The following is a 26,745-nucleotide window of genomic DNA, read 5'->3' on the forward strand; positions in this document are numbered from 1 at the left end:
CAGTAAGTCATTTTTCAGTGTCTTTCCCTCCTCCCCTCGTTTTGAGTCACTTAATAAGAAAAACAGGAAAAGTATGCTGATTTAATAGTTTTCGCAGCTTCCATATAATCCCCTTTAAAACATTCTCCTTCACTTTAGCTTCTCTTGCCCAGCAGGAGGCTAAGCATCTAAGCATCTGACATCTCGCTTCAGAGCAGCTGTGAGTATGTGAGAAGCACCACAAAGCTGCAGGAGCTGCTGGAGCAGCTTGGCTGAGCCCCTGACAGGGAGAAAGAATTGAAAGAATCGAAAGCTTGGCTGTGCAGTGGGTGCCCTGACAGTATCCTTGTCTTTAAAATCTCTGTACCTAGTCTGGTTCTAACTCCAGTGAAAGTGGGTCTGAATATGTCACCAAGTTCTCGTGGTCCTCAGTTCAGAGGACCGGTGTGGGGAGACAGGCAATACCTGAGGTGCCACCTTTCACTTAGCTTGCCATTCTGGGGCTGAAGTGAAAGCCTTGAGTTGACTTTTGTTTCTGACTTACCTCTCCATGTCTGTATGTACCTTCTTTCTCCCCTGCTAAATGATCTTCTCATTGCTGGTTCTCATCCCAAATGCCAAGCTGAAGGTAGAATAAGTCAGTGCTTTGCTCTGCCAAATGGCAGTATTTGCAGGGGGCAGATGACCAGATGCTAGGCAGGCTGAAGCCTCATTTAGTTCTTGTGGTTTTGCGGGCACAAAAGAACTAGAATGAGTTGAATCTCAAGTTAAACTAACCAGAGGACAGGAGGTCATTTGCTTGGGGGCCTCTCTGTGATATGGCCTTTTAGAACAAGGGACAGGCTCATAGTGGTCCATACTCTTTCCGCATTTCTCACATTTCCCTTCCATCTCCCTCATTGGAATGAACCCTGCAGCAATCTGTGCCAGGCACCATTATGAAATGCTTTACACACTTGTACATTCCTTCGTTGCATCTATATAACAACATTATTATTGTTGTGTTATTATTACTGTCTTTTTACAGATGATGAAATAGACATTCCATAATCATTCTCTAGCTCTGGTGTGGAGCTCAGAGTTTGGTACATATTGAAAGGTCAATAATGTTTGTTATTAAACTGAAATTTGACCAGTTTTAAGGAGTTAGTCTCCTCACGATGGAGACCCCGGACTGGGATCAAGGCGAGTGTTTTCCTTAAGAGTATGGAGATACGGACTCATTACTCGTCTCTAGGAGTTCTTTGGGGTTACTTTTATGTCTGATCCCACAACAGGATTGAAGGGGAGGACAAAGTTTTCCTTGACCCTCTTAGAGTCTCCTTGCTGGGTCTGAAAATTAAACTGAAAAAGACAAAGTAACAGGAGAGAAGCATACACACACTTATCGAATATAAGTTGTATGTGATATGGGAAACTCCATAAGGAAATGAAGACCCAAAGAAACAGTTCGACCTGTGCATTTTTATGCTTACGAAGAGTGGGCAGTTGTATAGAAATATGGGGTTAAGGTATATGAAGTAAGTGTAGTAAACTGGGGGAAACTTAGCAAGACCTGCTAGCATTCTTCTTTGTTTCTCTTTAGAGAGTAGGAAGCTCCTTTCCTCTGGGTATAGGAAGGGCTCCTCTCACATTAGGGGTTTATGACCTGTTTCAGGGAGAAGAGTGAGAGGGGGAGGGAGGGCCAACGTGAACTTCCTGTCATTTTCTCAGACGCCTTCAGCTTAAAATATTCAATATACCAAGGTGCCATATTTTGGGGTCACATGTCCTGAACTCCATCAGGGTCAGTCTTCCTTTTCTTTGCTGCTGCTTGATTATAAAGTAGCTGGAAAAACCCCGTCTGATTATTCTGTAATGCTCAGATTTGTTAGGTTCTATCTGAACATATCTCAACACGTTGGTAGGCATGACTTATAAAGAGGGCTGTGTGGTCCAACATATTGGCTCGAATCAGGGAAGCTGGCTTCTTCACTGCAGGGCTTCCTCCCACTTTTAGTAGGCTAATGTGCCCTGGGGATCTTCTAAAGGGGGCATGAATATTTCATCAATTCTAAGCAGTACTTGCCTCCCACATTTGATCATCGCTGAAACTAGAATGCTTCTTAAGGACAATGGTATCTTACAGCAGTTGTTGGCCAGGTAGCAGGTGTGCCCTGGTGGTCATGGCCTGGACATGTATGAACTTGGTCACAGCTATTTCTGTTGTCATCTTGTCAACTGAGTTAGGTACCTTCTTAGAACATAGGTGATGGTTAATTGCTCTTTAAAACATCTTCATAAAGATCACACCATGATTTGACATCGAAACAGAAAGTTATCATATACGCCAAAGGTATGGGAACAGAGCAGCGGAGTATCTGTACGATGTTAGACCAGCAAAAATTTATTATTGCAGGGTGAGTGACAATTCCATATTTTCTTGCAGAGCAATAACCGAGTGCTTGATAGAACTTAAGACAGGAAGACACCTGGTAGTTGAGGCTATATTTTGTGACTGAGGTGGGTGCAAAAGAAATGCCTATCACATGCCAAGAGAGCAATGCAACTGAAATCAGGAGAACTGCCAAGCCTCTAGGACAATGTTGTGTCCCAGTTTGATTATAATTGCTTTTTCTTTCTTAATGGTAGTCAATCGATAGCTTTGTAGATTTGATGAAATATGTTAGTGTGAAGCATTCCCAATCTTATTTGATTACAGACTCTCGTTTGCCCAAGAAAATCTCTTGAAACTAGCGCTCTGTGGAATATATAAATATGGTAATATCTGGCAGTTACAATTAGCCACTCACTATTTAAATATTTCACCTATATTAACTAAGTGAATCCTCGACACCATCTCATGGTGTCGGCACTATTACCTCCATGTTGCAAACGAGGAAACTGAGGCACGTGGAGATTGAGTAACTTGCCTAAAAACACACAGCTAGTGTACTAGAGGTAGGATTCAAACCCAGGTAAGTGGATCCAGGATGTGTGTTCTTTACCATTATAGCTGATAATTTGGGAAACTCTGTCTGTCATAGACTAGGGGAGGAGAGTGCTGCACATGTGACTCAGGGAAAAAATATGAATAAGTATCACAACCCCCACTGACTCAAAATATTCAGCAGGGATCTACAGGCAAAAGTACAGATTTCTCTGCTTTTTGTTTATATCGTCAATGCATTATTACCTTTTGTATATGCCTAAATGATTTTCACCCCCTCCAGTTTATGAAGATTGAGAAAGAAAGTCACTTTCAGTAGAGGAATGAAGCACTGCAAGTTTAACCTGAATAAAATACCAGGAATAAGCGAGGTAAATAGCCCCAATTTAGGCCATATCTGAATGCTCTGAAGGGATCCATTACCTTACAGGTTGCTTCTGCAGTGAAGGGGAAGCTAGTGCTTTCTTTCACAAAGTTAGGGGGTACTCATAGAAATTAGACCACTTCGTGCCCCTCTTCCCATCTTTTGACTAGCTGCTATTTGTGAGATAAATTTCAGTGAACCAGATGGAGTCGCTGATAGATGTAACAATCTTTTATCAGCTCAGCCCCGAGGGAAGAGGCAGGTGACAGAAGGATTTAGGCAGTGAAATGAACTTGAGAACAAAAGATGGTCTCATTGCTTGGAGCCCCAGTGCTATTCAGGTCCCATTGGCTCAAGTTTCCCAAGCAGGTGACCATGAGGGTGATTCTGCTTACTCCATCTCCTTAAGAGGTTTTGAACTGCAGTGGGATTTCTCCACATGTGGGCTGCTTCCTGAGATTAGTTTGGCCTTCCTGAGATATGTCGGGCTTTATAAAAGCTGCAAGTGAATACAACAACTACTACCTTATGGTAATTTAAGGCCATTATACTCTTCAGGACACAAAATGCTGTTCAGTCGCTATTTATCTGTGCCAGTTGGGTAAGAAAGGGAGATGATTCATAGCCCAGTCCAGTGGGACAAGTGAAAGGCTTGATTACATCTTGGTTCCAGGCTGTCTTGTGTAACAAATGCCTTGGCGTTCATGGGTTCCAGAAGGACTGTAATGGTTACACGAAGTCCAAGATTTAACTTGGGATTGGCTTTTATAAGAGAGAACACACAGATGTTAGACCAATTGTGGATGGATCTTTTCTGTTCAGCACCCAAGGTGGATAAAAGATATGGATGCCAGTTTAGATGTGAATTGCAGCTCCAAAGAAAACAGATGGAAATGGCCATCTTTATGACAGCTGGCTAAATGGCAACTATCTAAATATAAACAAAGGAGACATTATAGTTCCCAGCGCTAAGAGAATGTTAACAAATGGGAAGTTCTGGTGCATGAACATAACTCATCCTTGTATACAATAGCTGCTCCACACATACATTATAGTACAAACCAATCGGTAATACAATTTTGACAGGGTTCATTACACTAAGTTTATAAATCAAGCTTCTGGGCTTAAGCATTAGAAATACTCTTTGTTCTGGGAAGCTGCAAACTAGAAGGCACTTGATAAGAAAGTGCTAGAAAGAGTCCAGCTGTTAGCTATTATCATGTTTCTTTGGAACGTACTATACAAGGCATGTATAGTTACAGAGAGAGTATCTGAGGAGATTAAAAACCATGGTTACGTTAACACAAACCTATCTCAGGGGATCTGGACGCACTTTCTCCTCACAATGTATGCTTCCTGCAGCTTTTCTGCTTCACCTGGCAGGCTGCCTTTGGAATATGTCGTTCTTCAAGTTGCTCTCTGTAGTGTTGGAGGATAGAAGCTGAGGGGTTCAGAAAAAGTCTCCCCAGAATGTGGCCCTTTGGCCTGTAGACTACTTTGAGCTGAAGACAATCAAAGCCCAAAAGATTTAGGAAGAACTTTTCCATTAAGGCAAAAGAGACACTAGAGGCAAGACAGCTACTAATCCACTTGAATGTCAGTCAGGAGTGTGTGTAGCAGCTGAAACATCTGAATACATGAATATTTTGCTGGAGGTAGAATGACATATAGATAACTACTGTTTCAAATTGATGCTAATTGTCTTTAATAAAATGAAATATGAAGTCTTCCACCCATGTGGAAATCATCTGAGCTTAGAAAAACATATTTATATACCAATGAGGTGTTATAAAATATCAATTATATTGCAAATTTTCTTAATTCATATTTCATGTTTTTAAAGCAAAGATAATAACTATTTCGAGAACTTTTAAACCAGGCTTGTAAAACCTTTTTGTGGGAACCAGGGCAGATACCCTAAAGGGCTAGCCTCTCCCTGGGCATAATCTTCTGCGGTAATAGGCCACTGTTTTCCCCTCTTTTTCTAAAGAAAAGCCAAGAGGTACAAGTTCCTACTTAGGCCACAGGAAAATGACTGATTTGTTTGACTCTTCAACTCACCACATTCGTCATGAGCTGGAGTCAAGCTACAGTCTTGCCTTCATACCCAGGAGGTGATGAGTGTTGGAGGGGAGAGCCCAGCTTTTGGGGCTGTTGCTTTCATTGGTAAGAGTGCAGCCTGTTCAGCCAGCCATCAAGGAATCACTCAGCGCTGTGGTACTCACTTCTAAAGCGTGATGACCTTGAGTTCAAGGTGGGTGTGGACGACCTGTTATTTGTGTGGAATACTTGACTGACTTTCAAACAGACACCAGTTAACACAGCACTTCATTATTTACGCGTATCCCAGACATCCTTGTGACAAGGCAAAGAAGAGACGCATGTGACTTTCAGAGCATAACATGTCTCATGGATCTCCTTCTAGGTCAGGGCAGTTGCCAGTTTACACAGATGCTTATTTCATAAAGGACTGCTCGTTGTGGTTGGGTGAGCTCTCCAAGCAATTCTAGTGACTTCATTTATAAAATGGAAGGGGGTGGAGGGGGTAGGACCAGATATGTTTTTCAGGTCTCTTCTGTGATTCATTTACAATCAGAGAAATAAAGAAATGACAAATTGCACCTTATTTTTTTTAAATGTGCTCCCTACTTACTCCTTTCCCTTCACAACCCAGAAAAACAGTTATTCTGTATCACTGAAACGTGAGTGAGTCCTAGGATTTCTTTTTCTTGGGTCTTTAATATACTTTTTACAATACAGTCTTCCTAGATTATATTTTACATTCCTTCATGTATCTTTATGTGGAGATTACTCTGGGTCAGTTACCAATCGTGGGCAAGTTACTTAACCTCTCTGTGCCTCAGTTTCCTTAGTTGTAAAATGAGAATCATAATATTTCTGCTTTACAGAATTATTGTGAGCCCTAAATATATTAATATATGTAAAGCTCTTTAGATGAGTACTTATAGCATGGTATGTGTTACTATTACTATTTTTATATTATCATCAAGGTTTTCAGAGTCTTTCCCCCTTACTTATGGCTTTCCTAGGCTCAGGGTAGGGAAGTAGTGGAGCAGAGACACTAAAGTTTAGGAGACACTACAATCTTCTAGGATCTTATAATCTAATACACGCAAAAAATGGCATATATTGGAAACTACATGGAATAATATGTTACCAAATGCTGATTTCAGGTGCTGCCGTAATAGAAAGAATAAGATCAAATGGGTTTATACACCTCAGGGAGCAGACTGAGATTGAGCTCGGCTGAAGAACAGGTAGGATTGGAATAGGTAGAGAAAAGCCAGGGGGGCAATCCAGATGCAAGAAAGCAGAGAGGCCAGAAAGAGCATGACATGGTCTTGGGGCAGTGGGGAAACAGAGCTGGTAAAGCAGGTGAGTGGAAGGAAATAAGATTGCACAGAATGGAGCTGTATTATGTAAGTTCTAGAAAGTTCTCTCTACTTAAGAGGATTTTTCGCCTGATGGGAATGGAATCGGGCAACTGAAAGTTTCTGAGTAAAGGAGAGAACAACGGATGGGGACTTAGAGAGAATTTCCATGGTTTTAGGGTTGGAGGCTGAGTCCATGGAGACTAGTGAGGAGGTGATTGCTCTCGTTGTGTTAGTATGAGGAGATGGGAACTGGTCTGGAGCAGAGCAGAGGGATGAAGAGGAAAGAAAAAGGCCGAGTGGCACTTGAAGGAAAAATTAGTAGCAAAGTTAGCAAGACCTACCTATCTGTCAACTGACTGGATAAAGGAATTGAAGCAGAGAGTAAATCAAACACTATTACAAATGTTCAAACCTGTGGGTCTTAGAATTAGAGATAGCAAAGAAAAAGGAGAACTGCTGAAAGGAGAGAGAAACAAATGAGGAGTTTGGTGTTACATAAATTGTGTTTGCAGTGATAGTGGGATCTCCAGTAATGACAGCTAACATTTATTTCCTATGTGCCTGGCACTATGTGTTTTCCACATATAAACTCATTTAATCCTCAGGGAAATTGTTTGAGAGAGGTACTATTATTATTCCCACTTTTTGAAGGATGAGAGGTTAAATATGACTCCCAATTTATATAGTTAAACTGAGATTTAGATTCATACCATCTGACTCCAGTACTTATACTAGATCAGTACTTTGCTAGTTACTCTCAGGAAGACCACTCTGATAAGAAGTCAAGACTGAAAACGACAGTTGGGAGTCATCAGCAAACAGGCGTTAACTGCAGGTATGGGGATGGATGAGCTTTCTGAGGGAGAAAGCATGCAGGAAGGAGGGCAGATGGCTGAGAATGAATCCTGGGAGAGGTCCGCACTGAGAAGTCAACCCCAGGAAATGGTGCAGAGCCTCAGCCTGTAAAGGGGAACAGATCAGCGAACAGGCTTAAGGCTTGCACTAGAAAGGACTGGTTTGGGGAGGGGTCTGGAGACAGAGAAAAGGTTAAGGAGAGAAAGCTTCATCAGACTGGAAGGGGAAGTGACTAAGTTTTGTCAGGGAAATGAAGAAGAAAGAACAGGATGGTCAAGAGAAGGGTTTGTGTTTCTTTTCATTTTTTTTTTTTCCAAAATAAGACAGACCTCTACCTCAAGAAACTAGAGGAAAGAGGGAGAATGCAATGTGGAAAAGGAAAAGAATACACATGGGAAAGAAAATATCCTGTAGGAGTCATAAAAGGAGAGAATTACAGCTTTTACTCTAGTTGTGAGGAGAGGACTGTTGGAATGTCAAGTCTCAGGGTTGGAAATAGGCCTTAAAATCTGGTCACTTGTCTGGCCCTTGAGATAGACCCACCGTATTGAGAAAAATTAACTTGAATATGTATTTCCCCCGTAAGTTTATTTATCTAGCAAAGAAATACATGTGGCAGCTCCACTTGTTTGTCTTTCAGGCATCTCAAAATTAATAAATCCAAGACATCCCATAATTTCTTACCCTTGCCTCCGGTTCTTGCATCTGCACCTTGCATCTAACAGTGTTCCCCGCCATCTTTCTAGTTGTTTGGGCTAAAAACCTTGACTTCATCCTTAACTTTTCTGTTTCTCTCACAGGACATCTAATTCATCAGCAAGTCTTGTCCATCTTTCTTTAAGATTTATTGAGAATCAGACAATTGCTCACTGTCTCCATTGACACTACCCTCCTGTAAGCCACTAATATTTGCCTGGACTACTGTGGTCTCCCTGCTCCCACCATGATCTCTTTACAGTCTATTTGCCTCGCAGCACAAGGGTACTTCTGCAACAATGTCAATTGGATCATGACATTCTGATGTCCAGAGCTCTGCTATGGATTTTATCTCCCGCAGAATAAAATCCAGAGTCCTTGCCATGGCATATAAGTCATTGCCTACCATTTCTCCCAAATCTTCCTCGGCTCCATCTAAATGCGTACTCTTGAACAAGCCGAGGATGTTCTTATCTCAGGGCCTTTGCACATGCCTTGAGCCATTCATTCAACAAATTATTGAGTGCTTACTATGTGTCAGGCCCTATTCTAGGTAGTTGGGACATATCAGTACACAAGGTACACAAAGAAACTTGTCCTTGCTGTACTTACATTTCCAGCATGTCTGTATCTCTTGTTCCCTCTGCTCAATTGTCACCTATCAGAGAGGCTTTCCCTGAGCACCTGACTTATTATATCAATTCCCCATTATAATACCCCGTTATTCCATAGTCCTTTCTTCTGGTTTATTTTCCTTAATAACACCTATTACCATCTGACATATTGTGTCATTATTTCTTTGTTTATTACCTGTCTCATCAAATTAGGATGGAAGCTCCTTGGGAGGGACTTGGCTTGTTTCAGTCTTTGCTGTAGTTCTAGAATACGGCCGAGCACATAGAAGGTACTTTCAAATATTTGCTGAATGAATTAATGCACATGCTTGGTGAGCACTTTTAATTTGGAAACTCATGTTTTCAATTCAGGGATGATTTGCATTTTCTTTTTTTGTAACTTCTTTCTCTAGTTTTTTTTTCTTTCCTGTTTTCTCTTTCTCAAGCTCCTATTATAATGTCAGATTTTGGACCTCCTCAATGACTGTTGATTTTTATCTTTTATTTATTTTTATGGATTTATTCTTTTTGATCTAACTTCCAAGAGGTACCCTCAACTTTATTTTCTAGTGCTTATATGCCATTTTAAGATTCTGCTATAATGTTTATAGTTGCCAAGGGTTCTGTTATGTTCTCCCATTCTTCTTATTGTATTGGTATAATTATTTTTACTTACAAGCTGGATTGAATAGAGTAAAGCAAAAATCAACTTAATTCTTTCCCATCTCTCCCTGTGAAATCTCATTCCTGGATGTAATTCCAACTACGTCCCAAATTTTTTCAGTAACTATTAGACAGGAAAAAAACAAACAAAAATCCCTTGGTCACTTTAAGTCACAACAACAGCCTCCTGGTGGTGATTTTTAAGTTCCCATGTAGTACAACACTCTGATCCAGTTCCTTTGTTCTTTCCTTCTGCCATCCTCCGCCCATCCCCCCAAACTGCCTCACTGGGGAGAAAAGCATAATAGACTTCTCTACTTCCTTGTTTTACCTTGTCCTTCCATTCCTCCCTGTTTTCTCGGTGCCATTTCTGACCTTTCCAGGGCCAGGCTTAGAAGAAGAGGGGATTAATGAAAAAGACCTTTTGTGGGCTGTGCAGTCTGTAATCTGATGATTTCCTCTGAGGTGGCAGGTGCACAATTGCTGGCTCTTTCCCTAGAGGGATGTTTTGGAGGTGTGCCCACTGAAGACCTCTGACTGCAGCTCCCTTGGTGTGGGTGGGGCTGCAGCTCTGTAGCCACTATAATCCCACCCTCAGCACCTGGACTTCCGGCAAACCACCGGCATGTCACATTTTCCTTTTGGGCAATGCTCTTAGGTAGGAGTGAACATGACTTCTAGTGGGCTCCCTCTCATCTGTCCAACTTGACCCACAAGGGAACTCAGACACTCACGTCCTACTGTGGGTAGAAGTGTAGTTTTTTCCTACTGCACCTGTCTCTCTTCGTTTTGCCATTAAACCAGCAACTCTAGCTGTAATCATTCACCATTGTGTTTCCTTAGGCAGGAATGAGACACAGTCTTTCTGTTTCACAAAGTCCAGGGAGCATGTGTCAATCTCTCCAAATGTTCCCTCGAAGCTCTTCTCACTCAGCTTGAGGTAATGGAAATCATATTCTTCCTGTTCAACAAAAGCAGTGTTCAAGGTAGTGCTGGGTAAGGAACAGTATGTGGAAAGACTAGAGAACTGAGGAGTGCAGAAATTATTTTTTTTGTCCACCCAGAGGAAGAAAAGAGACTTTCTGATAATGTAGCTTTGTAAGCTGCCTAACATTTCACCTGATACCACAGGCAGCAGAAATGTCCCAGCTTGGCCCCAAAGGAGACATGCATCCCTGACACATCACTTGAGTTTGAGATCTGTATCTCTTACCTACAATGTTCTAGGATAGTCAGAACATATGCCTCTGGTATTCACAGGGTCAGGAAATAATATTATGATAGATAACCAGGATTTATATAGATTTTGAAGGGCCATTAGAGAATACTTGTTAAAAGTATTCGGTATGACCATGGGCCATCAGACAGACCAGTGTTTGAGTTGTAGGTCTGCCACCTACATGTGTATGACCTGAGGCAAGTTATTGAACATCTCAGAATTTTTACTGCCAAAAAATATTGACAGTAACACCTCCTAGATATTAGAGTTGTCTGGGTGCCAGAACCATTCCTATATAGCATATAGTCTTAAGACATGTAGCAAGCACTCAACAAACATTAGACCATAACAAGAAAAATATTGTTCATAATAAATTTGAGACTAATAGATTAATAGTGTTAAGCTATGTGAGTTCCACTGTTTAAGAACAGCAAAGGTGAGGAGTGGTACCAATGGAGACCACTCTTAACTGCTCACATTTCTTTTCAGTTCACAAAGTATTTGCACATACCTTACTGCATTTGGCTAAGATGAAGCATATGTTAGAAACAGACACTTGCTTTCTTAACAATAAAAGCCCATGGTTAAGAGAGTATCACAAATCAAATAGCTTATACTATAAAGAGAATATTTATTTGAAACATGGATTCGTTCCATAGAATTTTCTCTCATCAGAGAATGAAGTTGCCTTCTAGCTAGTGTGCTCTCTAGTGTTATGGGTGGAGCCTTGTCTCACAAGGAAGAAGTAACAAGCCCCGATGGCTGTCCATATAGTGCAGGGTTTAGATTTCCAATCGATTTATTAAACACACACTTTATAACATGTAAATTTCTTATCATGCTGTATGGTAATTAGACATAAATGGTAGTAGCTAGTTTACAAGTGACTATAATTGCGATTAACTTTAGGGAGCCAATATCTTTTCCTCTTCTTGGTTCACTGAGATTGACAATTTTCCTTAATATTGTGTTTTACACACCCATGAGTAGAAAGACAAGTCCTGGGCTCAGCTCCTCAGGTCCAGTTCTTTTCCCTCGCTCCCTCTAGGGTTCGGGTTCCGGTGCTCCTCTCAGCTCCAATACCCGTCCTTCCTTTGCCTGTGGAATTCATCCAAAGAATGTCTTGCTGGCCCCTGCATCGGGCTTTTCTAATTGCTTCAACGGTACCCACACCACCAGAATTTCAAGAAGTCCAAGGCTGTGGATGGTCTGCCATAGGGCAAAGCATAACACCGTGCCACATGGTAAGGTAGAAGAGACAGCCTAAGGAAGGGCAAAGGGACAATGAGATTCAGGTCCAATGTTTTGTGTCTGGGGTTTTGAGCCAGAACTGAGGGCATCGGTGCTGACAGGTACCCTCCTTCACTCCTGAAGGTTTGGGGAGTAAGATACTAAAAGCTGCATTGAGACCAGCTCCCCATGGGAACAGAGGTATTTTTGTCTATGGCTTCGAATATGTGCTGCTTGGTAGGAACATGCTTATGATGATGCACTATCTATATCCTGCCTCAAGGAAAGAGAGTTGCTGTGGCTACTGGGAATGTTCTGTGCTGTCAGCCCTTTAGGGGTTATCTCCACTGCAGAGAGCCACTGTCCCCAAGGCCATAATAATATGTTGCGCCTTTGCTGAATGAGACTCAGGGAACAAAATTTGGGGGGCATAAAATTCGTTTCATTTTAAGGCCTTAATTTTAACGCTAGCCTGGATTGTGCTCATGGAGTTCCAAGTGGGAGAGCAAAGTGTGCAAGGCCTCTTGAGGATTAGGCTTAGAAATGACACACCATGGTCTCGGTAGCAATTGAAACACTGGATAATTTGTATTTGCTTCTAACTCTATTTAATTTTGTTTAACAAACAAAAAAGTGTGTCTAACATATTCCATTGGCCAAAGCAAGTCAAAAGCCAGCCAAGATTCAAGGTGTAGGGAAATAGATTCAACGCCTGGGTGGGAGGAGTTAGTACAAAGTCACATCATGAAGGAGGAATGTTAGCTTTATGAAGTGATTGACTGTTTTTAATAGAATGAGTAGCATATTTATATTTCAAGTGCAAATTAAAGTTGTTTTGAAGGATTTATATATAAGTAAAACACTGTCAGACAACAAGGTTGAAGAAAGAAGATACCAAGATGAGTTAAGACAGCCCCTGCCTTCAAATCCGATTACAGTCAATTTGTGGGGGACAGACACGTACACAAAGACCACAGGAAATGAATAGAAAGAAGAAAACAGAGAAGGGGCTAAATGTGAGCACCCTTCTATTCTGAAGATGCTTTTAAATCTGGTGCCAGAAAGTTTGATCCAAAACAGGACTAAAGAGCAGACAGGATAAGGGAACTGCTTTTAAATTCCATCCTGGGAAACACCTGATCTGGAGGACCTTCCACTTTCTCTTTTGTTCTGTCCAAGGTAGCTGCATCCAGGCCAGACGATCCTGGGGAAGATTTAACTAACATTTGTTCAAGATTGGTTCCCAAAAAGGTAAATTACGTGCCGTCTGTTGTCTCTCTTTTATTTCCTTGTTGCTTCAGAAATCAGAGTAAAACAATTTTAGAAATGACTGTTTTCTCAACACAGAGATATTTCAGCCTATGTTTGCATATATACAGGGGGTGCCAAAAAAATGTATACACATTTTAAGAAAGGAAAAAACTGTATTAAAATTGTAATGCTCAATATATACCAATAACAAAAGATGAATATAAGTCATGTGTATACATTTTTTTGGCACCCCTGGTATATAATTTTCTCTGAACTACCTTACAAGGTAACTTGAAATTCCAATTTCTAGGCTTAGTCATGCTCTTGAGTGCTTCCTTTCAGGTCACACTTAATATTGGTTTTCCAATAAATCTTTAGCTCAGCCTTTGACAAAAAGCAACCAGTTTGATAACTGTTTTCTTTGACATTTTTTCCATAGGTATTAACTGCTTTTTCCTCATAAGAATGAATTTCTGATTGTACAACTGGAAAAAAATGACAAAATTAAATCAATGGATTCTGTCTCAGAAGCAAAACTGCTGATCCTGTACATTAATGTCAGTAAGAATAAACAGGGTCTATGATTAAGACTTACCAACAAGCCAAGTGCAATTTGCGCCTCAGACTTTCAGCCATGGGTTGCCTTTGTTGACAAAGAAGTGTCTGTCTTTTGAATTTGTGGGGCACCTTTTGGAGAGAATCCAGGTTCTCTTGACAGCATGGACTTCTTTTTTTGGGTGAGCCTGAGGGACTCCTAGCCATACAAAGCTATGGCTGAGGAAAGCAATTCTCAATAAGGCATAAACCACTGCAGGCTTTTGCTACTATAGACAATAAACAACCTCAAATAAATATTTTTTCACACATGGGCAAGTATATCTCTAAGATAATGTTATAAAAGTAGAATTGCTGGGTCAAAAGGATTGCCCCATTAACCTTTATAGAGGTTGTACCAATTTGGTCTCTTGCAGGCAATAAACAGAAATTTATTTCCATGAGAAACAGAGAACTCAAAAAATTGAAGAGGCAGCTGGGTATGGCACCCTTGTCCCAGTAAGAGGGACAAGATAGAAGAGAGATGCTCATCTAAGCACAGAAGGAGATCGATCACTTGAGGAATTACTTTCTGGCCTAGACTCCATGGACTTCACTTTGAGCCCCTTGGAGAGAAGGGAAGCTAAAACACAAATGGAAAAGTTCTTTTTGGTATTTTGGTACTCGCTTAATGAAGGGTAACACAAAAAAAGGGGAGAGAGGTCTTTTGTCACAGAGCACCAACAGGGTTGGGCTGTCTGAGGAGGCTTCATGCTGTGCCCGGTGGAGCCTCAGTACCTAGCAAATGTAGCTGTGGTGGCCAGCAGCCAGAGTGATACCTACAGACGCATGGCTATTGGAATAGCACAGCTACTGGCAGTGCTGCTGGGCATACGCTATGTGGTAGCTATAGAGTTGGCCCTTTTTTCATTATCACATCTTTTCCTCATAAACTAGGGTAGGCTTTAGTTTAAAATAACAAAGTAAAATATTCTTCTTCCTATTAACACATCTCGGCAAATTCAGATTGTGACTAAGTCATTTTTACCATCTGCTGTTTGGTTTTTCTTGTCATTTATTCCCCGTCCAGCAGAGCTCTACTGCAGTTATCATTGCCCTCGTTTAGCAGATAGGCTACATTCCACATGCTTGCTTTGACTGATTTCACCATCGCATCATGTGGTCACAAAGCTGTGTTCAAATAGAGCTGTGTCTTTCCTACCCTGTAAGATCTGGGCTGACTTCCTGCAGAAGACTTTTGTTTTATGTTCCACTGTGTGTACCACTCTTAATTTACACGATAGAGATGTTGTCATCACCAATTAACATTTTTCAAAGGCCCCCTGGATGCACAGCATTGGGACTAATTTAGTATTCTCTTTGTTTCAGATATCAGGTGCTTCCTTCAAGTGAATTTTTAAGTATCTCAGTGAGGATAGAGCAGAGGCATCAATTAGAATTTAGGAAGACAAGCCTTGGCAGAACATGCTTAAAGGAGAGCATCAAGGATTGGTATTAATATTTGAAAGTTTCAAAGAGGGTGTACTTTTCTTCAGTCAAAAAACGACGAAAGTGAAAGGCACTGCGTTTATTGTTCCTGGAAGAAGTTTGGCAGCATTCCATTCAGACATCTGCCTTTTTTGATCGTCCCATTTTCCTCTTAACTTACTTCAGTCCTTCTAATCTTCAAGGCTGAGTCTGAATATTTCTTCCTGAGGCTTTTTCTAATCATTTCCTCCCTCCTCCAACTCTGATAGCCCTTATCATTTATACCTATCATTTGGAAATTTAGCACATGACACATTCTACTGTTATTGAATAAAATATATGTTCATTCTCAAGTATATTAGAGAACTGTCGGGACAATTTATTGCTTTCCCATTCTCAGGATCAGCACAGTATTCTGTCAATGGTAGAATCTCAAGAAATAATTAATAGCAACAGGATTACAATCAGATACATTTTATTTTTAAAAAAGCGTGGAGGAGAGAGAAGGCTGAAGCTTTCCAAGTTGAGACTCATAAGCACCCTTCATGGTTTTAATCTGAGTTATATGTACGAACTTTTGGGGGAGGGTGTAGGAGACAAAAACGTCACTGGAAGCCAGCCTTTTGTCTTTCAAGAGTCAATAATTTTTTTTTTTTTCCCCTGCCTAAGCTATATTTATTTTTGGTCTATCCCTTTCGATGTGACAGTAAGTAGTGTAACATGGCTGTCGGTTGTAGGAACCGATACTCAGGAGAATAGACCTAAACATTTTGACTTCATAAAAACATTCGGTTCCATCACATATTTTGGAATTAAGAACACTCCTTCATGTTTTATGACGTCAAGAACCTTGGCCCAGCGAGCCCAGCGACACACGAATCCCACCAGTAAGGAGACCCATTGTTGCGCGGGAGCCGGCGACACCAGCAGCCTGCGCGCTCTCCTCAGGACGAAGCTCCCGCGGGGCCCCGCCCACCCCGGTTCCGGGAGCCTCATTGGCTGGCCTTCCGCCCGCCATCTCTAGTAATCCTGGGATTTCGCACAGGAGGCGGGCGTCCTCACTTCGAGCATTGATTGGTCAAATCTTAATGAGGGCAAGCAGTTTTGAGAATTTCCTATTGGTTCTTAGGCTTTAGAATGGGCGGGGAAAGGCAGAGCGACAGGGCTCAAGGAGGGAAGCGCGGAATACGCCGGCGCGTAGTCGGGGACGCCAGGCCAAGGGTTTTGCTAGGGAACAGACTGTTGTTGCCCCGCCCCCTCGGGGCTTTTTGTCCCGTTAACTGTCGGAGTGGCGGGGGCTCCAGCGCCGGGCGACATGCCGGTGCGCTTCAAGGTGAGGCCGGGGTCCCCGGGCCCGAAGGCTGATGGGGGGAGCCATGGCGGGGCGGGTGCGGGCCGCGGGGGCCTCGCTGGCTTTCTGCACCGCGCCCCTCGGCCCCGCAGAGCCTGTCAGCCCCCGAGCCTACCTGCCACGGTTCTGGAGGATGATTGTGCCTTCTTACCTAGCTCCCTGTCCGCTCACACTCACTTCCGAGTTACCGTGTGGAAGAATCAAATGGTGTGGAGACAGGTTTATTTTGGGAGGCTCAGAGAAGTAGAGATGGAGAGAGGGCGCTTTACATTGGGAGCTAAGACTGCTTCAGAGTGGGACACTTGTGGCCCATCTCACAGCTTGGCATTTAACCCCTACCCCCCCCACCACCCTCCCTTTAAAACTTTAAAGTGTGTCTGTGTATTAAAGGCTTGCGAAATGGGACCATAACAAGATAAAGACAAGGTATAGGGAATACATATTACTCATAGTTGTGCATTTGTTTAGGGTTCGTTAAAAGTTCCAGGTAGGTGGTAGCTGGCAGGATCAAGTACTCTTCAACGTAATAATTGACCACAGCCTTCCACGAGCCCTGACTGTCTTAACCTTTTATCTTAAGGGTTTGTATCTAGAATGGGAGGGGGATTTGTCTTTCTTCGGTTGACTTTACAAAGTTTCAAAAGGTACTAGGCATAATACATAATATTGTGTATTCAGTGAGAACTTAATTAGGATAATTATAGTGATGAGGATTTAGATGGTCACTGTTATTAGACAAGAGCCCAGGTTTTAGAATCAGACAACCAGCGGAAGGGTAGACGCTCTGAACCTCAGATTCCTGCTAGCATCTGCCTCAAGTGGTTGTGAGGATTAAAGGATATAACGGGTGAACTGCTTAGCACAGGGCTGGGTAAATATTAACTATTATTAAGGAACTCTTCTTTGTTTAATTATCAATCAAGTCTTGCAACCCTTTTTAGGTGTTCAGAAATTATTGTTACTGATGTCTGCTTTAAAGCAACGTTCATTCATTGCACTGTTCTCAAATTGTACTTTACATTACAGGGGCTGAGTGAATACCAGAGGAACTTTCTGTGGAAAAAGTCCTATTTGTCAGAGTCCTGTAATTCCTCAGTGGGGCGAAGGTACCCATGGGCTGGACTTAGATCAGATCAATTAGGTAAGTTGGACAAACTAATAGTCATTATAACTTGAATAAACCTTGGGGTAAGTTTGCAAAATGATTAAAAACTTGTGAAGTATTGTTCCATTGGTGTGGTTGACTTATTTATTTATTTGACAAATATCTATTGAGGGTTTACTATAGGCCAGGACTATTCCTAGCTAGGGGTATAGCCTTGAACCAGACAAGGACCGTTAACTGTAGGGAAGAGCAGTGAACAAGTAACTCGATAAATAAACTAGGGGGTTTCAGGTTGTTATATAAAATTGTAGCAGGGTAGATAACTTGGGGGAGGACTAGATTGGAGGAAATATGCTTTAGATTGGATATTTGAGCTGAGACATGGAAGCGGAGAGTAGACAAGCCTAGGGAAGAGGACTGCCAAGGTGCTGAGGAATGGAAGCTTAGATAAAGTAGGTTGCCCACGGTTCACAGCTAGTACATGACAGAAGCATGATTTGAAATCAAGTCTGTGTGGTTCAAACCCTAGGAGTTCAGAGGCTGCATTCTTGGCATCATACATGTTTCCTCCTGTATCCCAGGGAAATCAGAGCCTGGGCCAAGGTTTCCCAGAGCATGGTAGAGGGGAAAAGAGAAAGACTGACTTTATTCTATCTGTTGCTTAATTCTCCCACTAGAGTGTAAGATCTCTGAGAACAGGGCTCTGTCTGTCTTTACCACCTTGTTCCTACCCAGTACCTGACATCGGGCCGTGACATACTCTGGTGCTTATTAAAACTAATTTTTGACTGAATGAGTAAACCTGCACGTTAGCTGTGTGACCTTGGGCAAATTGGGCCTGTTTTACCTAGTGGGACTTAGGAAGCCCATTGCACGTGGTTGCTGGGAGTGATTAAATGAGATGATGCCTGTTAAGGGGCAGGTGCATACATACTGCATGCTGGGTGCCTCATATGTGACATGTGGGAGAGTGTCTGATGTGTGGTATATAAGTTCTCAAATGTTAGATGTGTGAAGCCAGGAAAAGAAAAGGCTTATGAGTGGGGTGCCATGCCTGGGAAATTAGTAAAATGAGAGTGTTTGGTGAATAAAGGAAAGAGTGGGCTAGAGGGGTGGCTCTCTTAGGGCACCTCTGAAGCATCAGGATCCTTTGCCCAGAGCCTGACTTCAAAACGGCTGGGTGTCCCTGCCTCGTGGTCAGGGTGGTGCTCATAATCTTCTCCAAATGGCCAGAGATCCCACACCTTCGAGACTCCATTCGATTAAGAATCCAAAATAAATCTCTCTTAACGTGTAGATACCCCACTGAGGGCCTAGAGAGGGGGATTTTGATGCTAGGAAATTGGCTAACCAGAGAGTTGCCTCCATGACATATCAGCTTAGATCAGCTATATTTGAGGGTAGAAGAGTGATTGAATGAGACCCTGGGAGCAAAGCCACTTTGGAGAATGGAACCTTACAAAAGGAGGAATTGTCTAGGGGAGGCATGTTCACGGAGACTATTAGGTAAGGGGGAGGGCCACAGTGAGGACTCTAGGATGTTCAGAAGGGGAGAGGGGAGGTTAGCCAGGAACAGCAGCAGTGTTACTACCTAGGGCAGGCCTGACTTCTAAGAGTGCAGTTTCCCTCACAGTGTCTTTTTGCTGGTGCTGGGAGACAAGAGCAGGTCACTTGAGAATCCTCCCCTTTCATTTTGCTCTTTTACCAGAAGCCTCTCTCTGTGTTAAAAGCAGAGAGAAGTCCAGGGCAGTGGTCTTCAAATTCTAGCTTTTATACCCCCTAAAAGAATTTAGAAAATCTTTGTATCCCTTCACATTTGTAAGTTGATAATTAATGTTTTAAATCATAAGTGTAAAAAATAGTTTCTAAGGATGTGATTTCTGGTATATTGAATATTATATATATATTTTACATATAGTTTGTTAAAACTTTGGAGCTGCCAATTTTGCTTATTTAGTTTATGGCAAATGTTCGTCATAGATACACTAATTGATAAAGTCAGCCCTCCTTTGGTAAAACTAATCAAAATTATTTTCTGGGAGAAAAAAGGTTTAACTTTCAATCCAAATTAGTGTGTTAATATGCATATATGCATTTCACATGATGACACTCTTATACCTGAATTTTAATTCTAAGATAGGCAGATGGAAAAGGTGTGGAGCTGGATGAAATAAGGTGCTGTTCCTTTGTTATTTCTAATTTCTGCCTTCTTTGCTTTGCTGTCAAATATGCTCCCTCAGGAGTTATGCTTTCATGAATTGTCCCTTTGTTTCTCCTCCCCACCTACGAGACTATTATTATTATTTTTTTATTCCTGGGGCTGGTCAAGAGGTGTGTCTTTCTTTTGTGAAGTGGGAAAGGGGTGATAATGAAAGGGGTGGTGGGAAATAAAACTACAGATGGCAGATGCAGCTTGTAGGCAGATCAGTGTCAGGAAGTAGCACATATGGAAGTTAGGATCTGGAAAATGATTCCCTTAAGCTGTCCATTTCTGTTTACCACCTCCCACCCCCAGTGTCTTTATGTGCCTCCAGACATATATCCACCCAGTTTGAAGACCACTGGTCTAGCGAAGCCTTGTAAGGGTGGGGACTCTGCATTCAATGGCCGAAACATCCATTATAGGGGCTGAACAGCTGGGGTTTACCTCATGCCCGATTTTCTGTCCACCTTCCTTCTCCTTCTCTTCCCTTCCAGTCTTAATCTTTCTTCCCCACTCTGCACAGTCTTCTTTCTATTTAAAGAATGTCCCCAAACTGGGGCAGTAGCTTAGTAGCTGTCATTCCTCAGTGCTCCTTTTACCTGGGTAGAAGGTTAAGTTTTTTAGACATTTGCTTGCCAGACAGAAATATAGAGAAATAGTATCTTAGCTCTTGTTAAAAGGGTTCATTCTCTTTAATTCTCAGGAAATCAAGGCAAATGTAGAACCAAGATCCAGAATAAGGACATCTCACCCCTTCTCATCTTGGTCTGCTCTGCATAAGAGAAGCTTTGTGAAAAGTTCCAAATTTTGACAGTACCAGGGTTCATTGTTCTTTTAAGTAGCACAGGAAAGTAATTAGAAACGGAGGCAGCATGTACCACTGGCTTGCCAGGCCCATCACGTTGCTGTTTTAGTGACTTGTGTGAGGATAACTTGAACATTGTGACCCCAATTAAAAAAAAATTTTTAATGTCAAACTTTTAATATTTCTTTAAAGCAAAATTAAAGATTTTATGTTGAAAAACTACTTATTTTTTTATCCTGTTACTTGAAGGATATTGTGTGTGTATACCTCAACTGAATTTTAAATTCCATTTCTCCTCTCATAGGTGTTATTAAAAGCTGTCTATGTAACTTTATGCTTTGGTAGATGCTGCTTTTGTATATTATGTTTTGTAGGAATCACGAAAGAGCCAAGTTTTATTTCAAAAAGAAGAGTCCCTTACCATGATCCACAGATTTCAAAATCTCTTGAGTGGAATGGAACTATCTCAGAGAATGATGTGGTTATATCACCAGAACCCAAAGCCCCAGAAACACCAGAATCACAAGAGGCAGAACAAACAGATGTTAACCAAGAAAGAGTTCTTGCACTAGAAGCCACCAGGGTTCCCAAGAGAACCAGATCTCACTCTGCAGACTCCAGAGCTGAAGGGGCTTCAGATATTGTGGAAAATAATAAGGATGTAATAACAAACCATATACCAGTTAATGAAAATGGCGAACTGGAACATTCTACCAAGCTTCTCTCAGAAAATGTAGATAACAGGGTAAGTATATTCACTGCATTTCCTTACAAAAGCATTGACTTCTTTGTGGGATTCATCATTTCAGTAATACTACATTTTGTGCTTAAAAGTTTTCCGTTGTTTTCTTGTCTAATGCCTATAGAATAGTTAATAATAGGCTATTGACTTTAGTTATTGTGAGTTAGTTCTAGTCTTAATAATCACTTTGTACTAGTTATACTAAAGTATCCCTTCATTGGGTGGACAGCTTGCTTCTGGATTTTATTCGTCATATATCAGCACCTGAGTCCTAAGGGAGAGATCAAGTTGAGACAGAGAAGGGGAGTAGGCAGTTACCTCTGGCAGGGATGGTGAGCTGACTTCTACCTAGGCTCTTTTCAATTTCTTATTGTATACGAGCAAGAAAAAAAACAGAATCTCAATTGATAAAATGCAAAAGAAAGGAGAGTTTTGGCTGGATCTCAAAGATCTTGCAGTTCTGCTCTTATGTCACAGCTGGCCTGCAGAAGGTCCCTGTGAGCACATAAGCAGAGGCTGCAGGGACCCGTGCGCACATCTCACTGCCTCGCGCATTTTTCTCCATTGCACGGTGCTTCTTCCCCATTTCATGTTCACTGCTGACTGGAACCACAGAGCGGCATTTAGAAGTGCTGGAGAAGAACCCATGGCTTACTGGGAAAACCAGGGGACATAGGGGAAGCACAGAAGGTGAAGTGTAAGTCTGGTGGGCAGGGAAGGGGTGTCCCAGACGCAATGTGTGGATGAGGCAAGGTGCTGTTGTTTTTTGGTAATAGATTTAATTATGAATAATTGCTAGGAAGGAACTGAGAGATGTTAATCTTTTTCTGGAATGCATACGAATGCCTTGACAGTATTAAGAAAGGAATTTTAAATAATTTGACAATTTAAAGGGGAGATTATTTATCAATTGAAAAACGTTAGTTGTACAACAATGTGCTTATAGTTAATAATACTGTACTGTACACTTACACATTTGTAAAGAGGATGAATTTCATGTTGTTTCTTTACTGTAGTAAAAAAAAAATGTTTGAATAGAAATTTTTAATGACTTCGAGTGGTTTTTTTTTTTTTTTTTCCTAACAGTTGGATAGACTTCTGCAGAAGAAAGCTGGATTGACTGTTGTTCCTTCACATAATGTCTTGAGAAATTCTGAATATCAAAGACAGTTTGTTTGGAAAACCCCTAAAGAAACTGCTCCAGTTTTTGCAGCCAATCAGGTAGTTTAATGGATGTAAGACATTTCTGAATATCACCATCTAATCTAGTCATGCAGATTTATATAGAACTAATTGCTGAAAGAAATTAGAGACTGAAGTAGGCCTAGAGGTATGTTCTAGAAAAGTGAAAATGAGAGTCTTGCGAGAATCATCTTATTACTTGTGATTTATAGTAGTGATGTGTATTGTCCTAGGCTAAAAAATGATGATCATTTTTGCCAGATTCATCACACATATTAAATATGAGACAGGGTAATGAAAACTTGGGAACAGGTAAGATTTTGCATACTGTGAATTTTTTTTATTTATTGGAAACTTACTAAATTGGTTTTATTTTAAAATGTGTTTAGTTGACTAATGTATTACATGTGTTCTGTCTTCTAAGAAAGGCATAACTGCTTTGGATATTTATTTTAATAAGTACAAAATATGTTGCAAGTAACACAAGATATATAATTTTGTCCTTGTATTAAATGAATCGTAATAGGAATTGAGAGTTTAACTGTGTTTATAAAATTCAAAAGTTATAATAACTAAAGGTGGTATTATATTTCATTTTATCCTTGCATAATTTTAGTGTTGGACTACCACTACTAATAAATACTCTGTTGTTTTACTACTGTCATCCTCTAGACATTTCTTAAGGTCTTAACTCTCATTTATATTAAACATACTCCTAGGCCTAGGTAGGAAACACTTCCATTTAAAATATCCTCAGAGGCCCATGATAGATTAGACTTTTGTTTCTCCTGGTCTTCGTGTTTTTCTTTATAAGCACACACACACGCACGCACGCACGCATGCACACATGCACATACATGTACCTTCACATACCCTCACGTTCATTTTCTCCTGTATCTTAACATTCACTATATACCCATGAGGACAGAGGGTAATTAGATTCAACAAGGTAAGAATATTGGTCATCTTATACTGAGATAGTAATGCCGGTGATCCTTTGAATCATGGAAGCTTTGGGTTTGTTACTCAGTTTTTTAAAAACTGAAATTTATATAACATTTTAAGAACATACAAAATAATGTAAAGTGATATGTACCCTTTATGAACCTAGTAAATAGGATCAGTACTTCTTTTGCTGGATGACAAGTATTCTTGAATAGTAAGTGTGCCTACAAAATTATGACCTGAAAATTGTGAATTGTGCAGTTTTCATAGAGTATTTCACCTTTAAGATAGATTCAAATTAAAGCCCCATTGACAACTTTTACATATTTCAATGAAAGTATTGTATAGAAATATTCTTTTCATAGGATCAGAAGTATAATATGAAATAAATCACTAGCAATACCTTCACGGGTAATTTTATTGCTTTCATTAGTGAAGGTTTCAAATAATTTTTGGGGGAAGCAAATGCTCTTTGTTAGTTCAAAGCATATCAATTTCAGGGGCTGTGGATTGAAGAGCTGTGACAGAAATTTTGAATGCTTGTTGATGGGTAACCTCTAAAGGAGCTGTTTACTTCTATTTTACCAGACACCTGTTTTCTGAAAGGATGTCTTATATTAATATGTAAAGGAGTTGGAGCAATTTTTGGCAGAAAAGTTGTTGAGGTTATACTGTACTTAAGATATATTGTTTGGATTTTGTCTCTATGAAGGTGTACTATTCAGAGTTATAAAGCAATAATGTACCTTATTTGAGCCCCATGTTTTTCATTTGTTTTCCTTGTAATCGATAGTAATATACATTAAAATGAAAACCATATTATAAAATATTAAGGATAAAAGGAAACATTTAAAAATAGAAACATAATTACCTGATTTTTATCTTGCCTTAAGCTAAAAATAAGCAAAAAACAAAAACTGAACATACCAGATATTCCAACTGTTAAGAATTTTCTATTGTTGCACAAAGAAGAAAAAATCATATCAAGGAAGGAAAAAACCTGTAGAGCTGACAACAGAGTTGCCTTGTAGAGCTAATGTCTATGTTCATATTATTAAGATATGCCTATTCTACTTATCCCATTACCAAACTGGGAGGGGGTAGGGAACTGTGGGGAGAAAAGATAATGGTTCATTATTTCCTTTGCCTTAAGCATTATTTGACTACAGTTAACTGTTATTCAAAACATAATGGTAATTAATGAGTATAGAAAGTTGATCTTTGGATTTTTTTCCAGCTTTACTGAGGTATAACTGACAAACAAAAATTAGATGTTTATGTGTATAATGTAATGTTTTGATATATGTCTACATTGTGAAATAATTACCACAATCAAGCTAATTAACACATCTTTCACCTCACATTGTTACCTTTTTGTGTGTCTGTGTGGTGAGAACACTTCAAATTTATCTGCTTAGTAAATTTCAAGTATGCAACACAGTATTAACTATGGTCACCATGCTGTTCTTTAGATTTCCAGAACTTACATATCCTGTGTCATTGAAACTTTGTACCTTTGACCAACATGTCCCCGTTTCTCCCACCCACTAAGCCCCTGGCAACCACCATTCTACCCTGCTTCTATGACTTTGACTTTTTTAGATTCCACATATAAGTGAAATTGTGCAGTATTTGTCTTTCTGTGCCTGGCTTATTTCACTTAGCATATGTTCTCCAGGTTCATCCATGTTGTTGCAAATGACAGGATTTTCTCCTTTTTTAATAAGGCTGAATAATATTCTATTATATATAAGTTATAATATGTTATAACATATATGCACCATATTATATGTTATAACATATGTTATTATATATATATACATGTTATATATATGTACACTATATATATATATATATATATATATATATATAACATGCAGTATATTTTCTTTATCCATTCATCTTAGATTCAGTCCCTATCTTAACTATTATGAATAATGCTGCAATGAACATGGGAGTGGAGATATCACTTTGAGATACTGATTTCATTTCTTTTGGAACTATATCCAGAAGTGGCATTGCTGAATCATACAGTTGTTCTGTTTTTAACTTTTTGAGGAATCTTTATACTGTTTTCCATAGTAGTTCACCAATTTACATTCCCACCAACAGTGTACAGGGGTTCCCTTTTCTCCACAGCCTTGCCAACACTTATCTTTTGTATTTTTGATAATTATAACAGGTGTGAGGTGATCATCCCATTGTGGATTTGATTTACATTTCCCTGATGATGATGTTGATTACCTGTTCGTGTACTCATTGGCCATTTGTATGTCTTTGGAAAAATGTCTGTCCAGGTCCTGCTTATTTTTTTTTTAACCTTATTTTAGTTAACATTTTATTAATTTTTAACGCTATGAGATTTTTTTTTTAAACTTTTATTTACTTTAGGTGTGTTTTTCCAGGATCCATCAGCTCCAAGTCAAGTAGTTGTTTCAATCTAGTTGTAAACAGTGCAGCTCACAGTGGTCCATGTGGGGAATCGAACCGGCAACCTTGTTGTTAAGAGCACCGCGCTCTAACCAACTGAGCTAACTGGCCGCCCCTCCTCTGCTTATTTTTAATTGGATTGTTTTTTTTTTCTTTTGTATGAGTTCTTTATTATTTTGGATATAAATCCCTTATTGGATATATGATTTGCAAATATTTTCTTGCATTTCATAGGTTGCGTTTTCATTTTATTGATGGTTTCTTTTCTGTACGGAAGCTTTTTAGTTTGATGTAGTCCCACTTGTTTATTTTTGCTGTAGTTGCCTTGTCAAATCCAAAAAATCATTGCCAAGACTAATGTCAAGGTGCTTACCCTTATGTTTTCTTCTAGGAATTTTATGGTTTCAGGTCTTACATTCAACTTTTTAATCCATTTTGAGTTGAGTTTTGTGTATGGTATAAGACTGTGGCTCAGTTTCATTCTTTTGCATGTGGCTGTGCAGTCTTCCCAACACCATTTATTGCAGAGACTGTCCTCTCCCCATTGTATATTCGTGGCTCCTTTGTCATAAATTAATTGATCATATATTGTGTGGGCTTATATCTGGACTCCGTATTCTGTTCCTTTGATCTATGTCTGTTTTTATGTCTCTGCCCATTTTTAAATTGGGTTATTTTCTGCTATTGAGTTGTTTGAGTTCCTCATATATTTTGAATATTGACCCCTGATGAGATCTATGGTTTGCATATATATTTTCTCCTATT

At 40.2% G+C, this 26,745-nt stretch overlaps 1 protein-coding gene across 7 annotated transcripts in view; it reads left to right on the forward strand.

Annotated features, from left to right (window-relative positions):
• The window catches only part of MDM1 (Mdm1 nuclear protein), a 108,843-nt gene that overhangs the window by 63,370 nt on the left and 18,728 nt on the right, over window positions 1-26,745 (forward strand). For 3 of the 7 annotated variants that reach the window (XM_074325439.1, XM_074325438.1, XM_074325434.1), the window contains 6 exons: window positions 10,339-10,435; window positions 11,763-11,958; window positions 13,124-13,195; window positions 17,595-17,709; window positions 21,056-21,426; window positions 22,510-22,644. In XM_074325439.1, the coding sequence (XP_074181540.1) occupies window positions 11,833-11,958; window positions 13,124-13,195; window positions 17,595-17,709; window positions 21,056-21,426; window positions 22,510-22,644 (819 nt within the window). In that variant the 5' untranslated portion in view covers window positions 10,339-10,435; window positions 11,763-11,832. The other 4 variants (XM_074325435.1, XM_074325437.1, XM_019748985.2 and 1 more) reach the window with 4 other exon arrangements.

Source organism: Rhinolophus sinicus, linkage group LG02 (assembly GCF_036562045.2).
Source record: "Rhinolophus sinicus isolate RSC01 linkage group LG02, ASM3656204v1, whole genome shotgun sequence".
Lineage (NCBI taxonomy): Eukaryota > Metazoa > Chordata > Mammalia > Chiroptera > Rhinolophidae > Rhinolophus > Rhinolophus sinicus.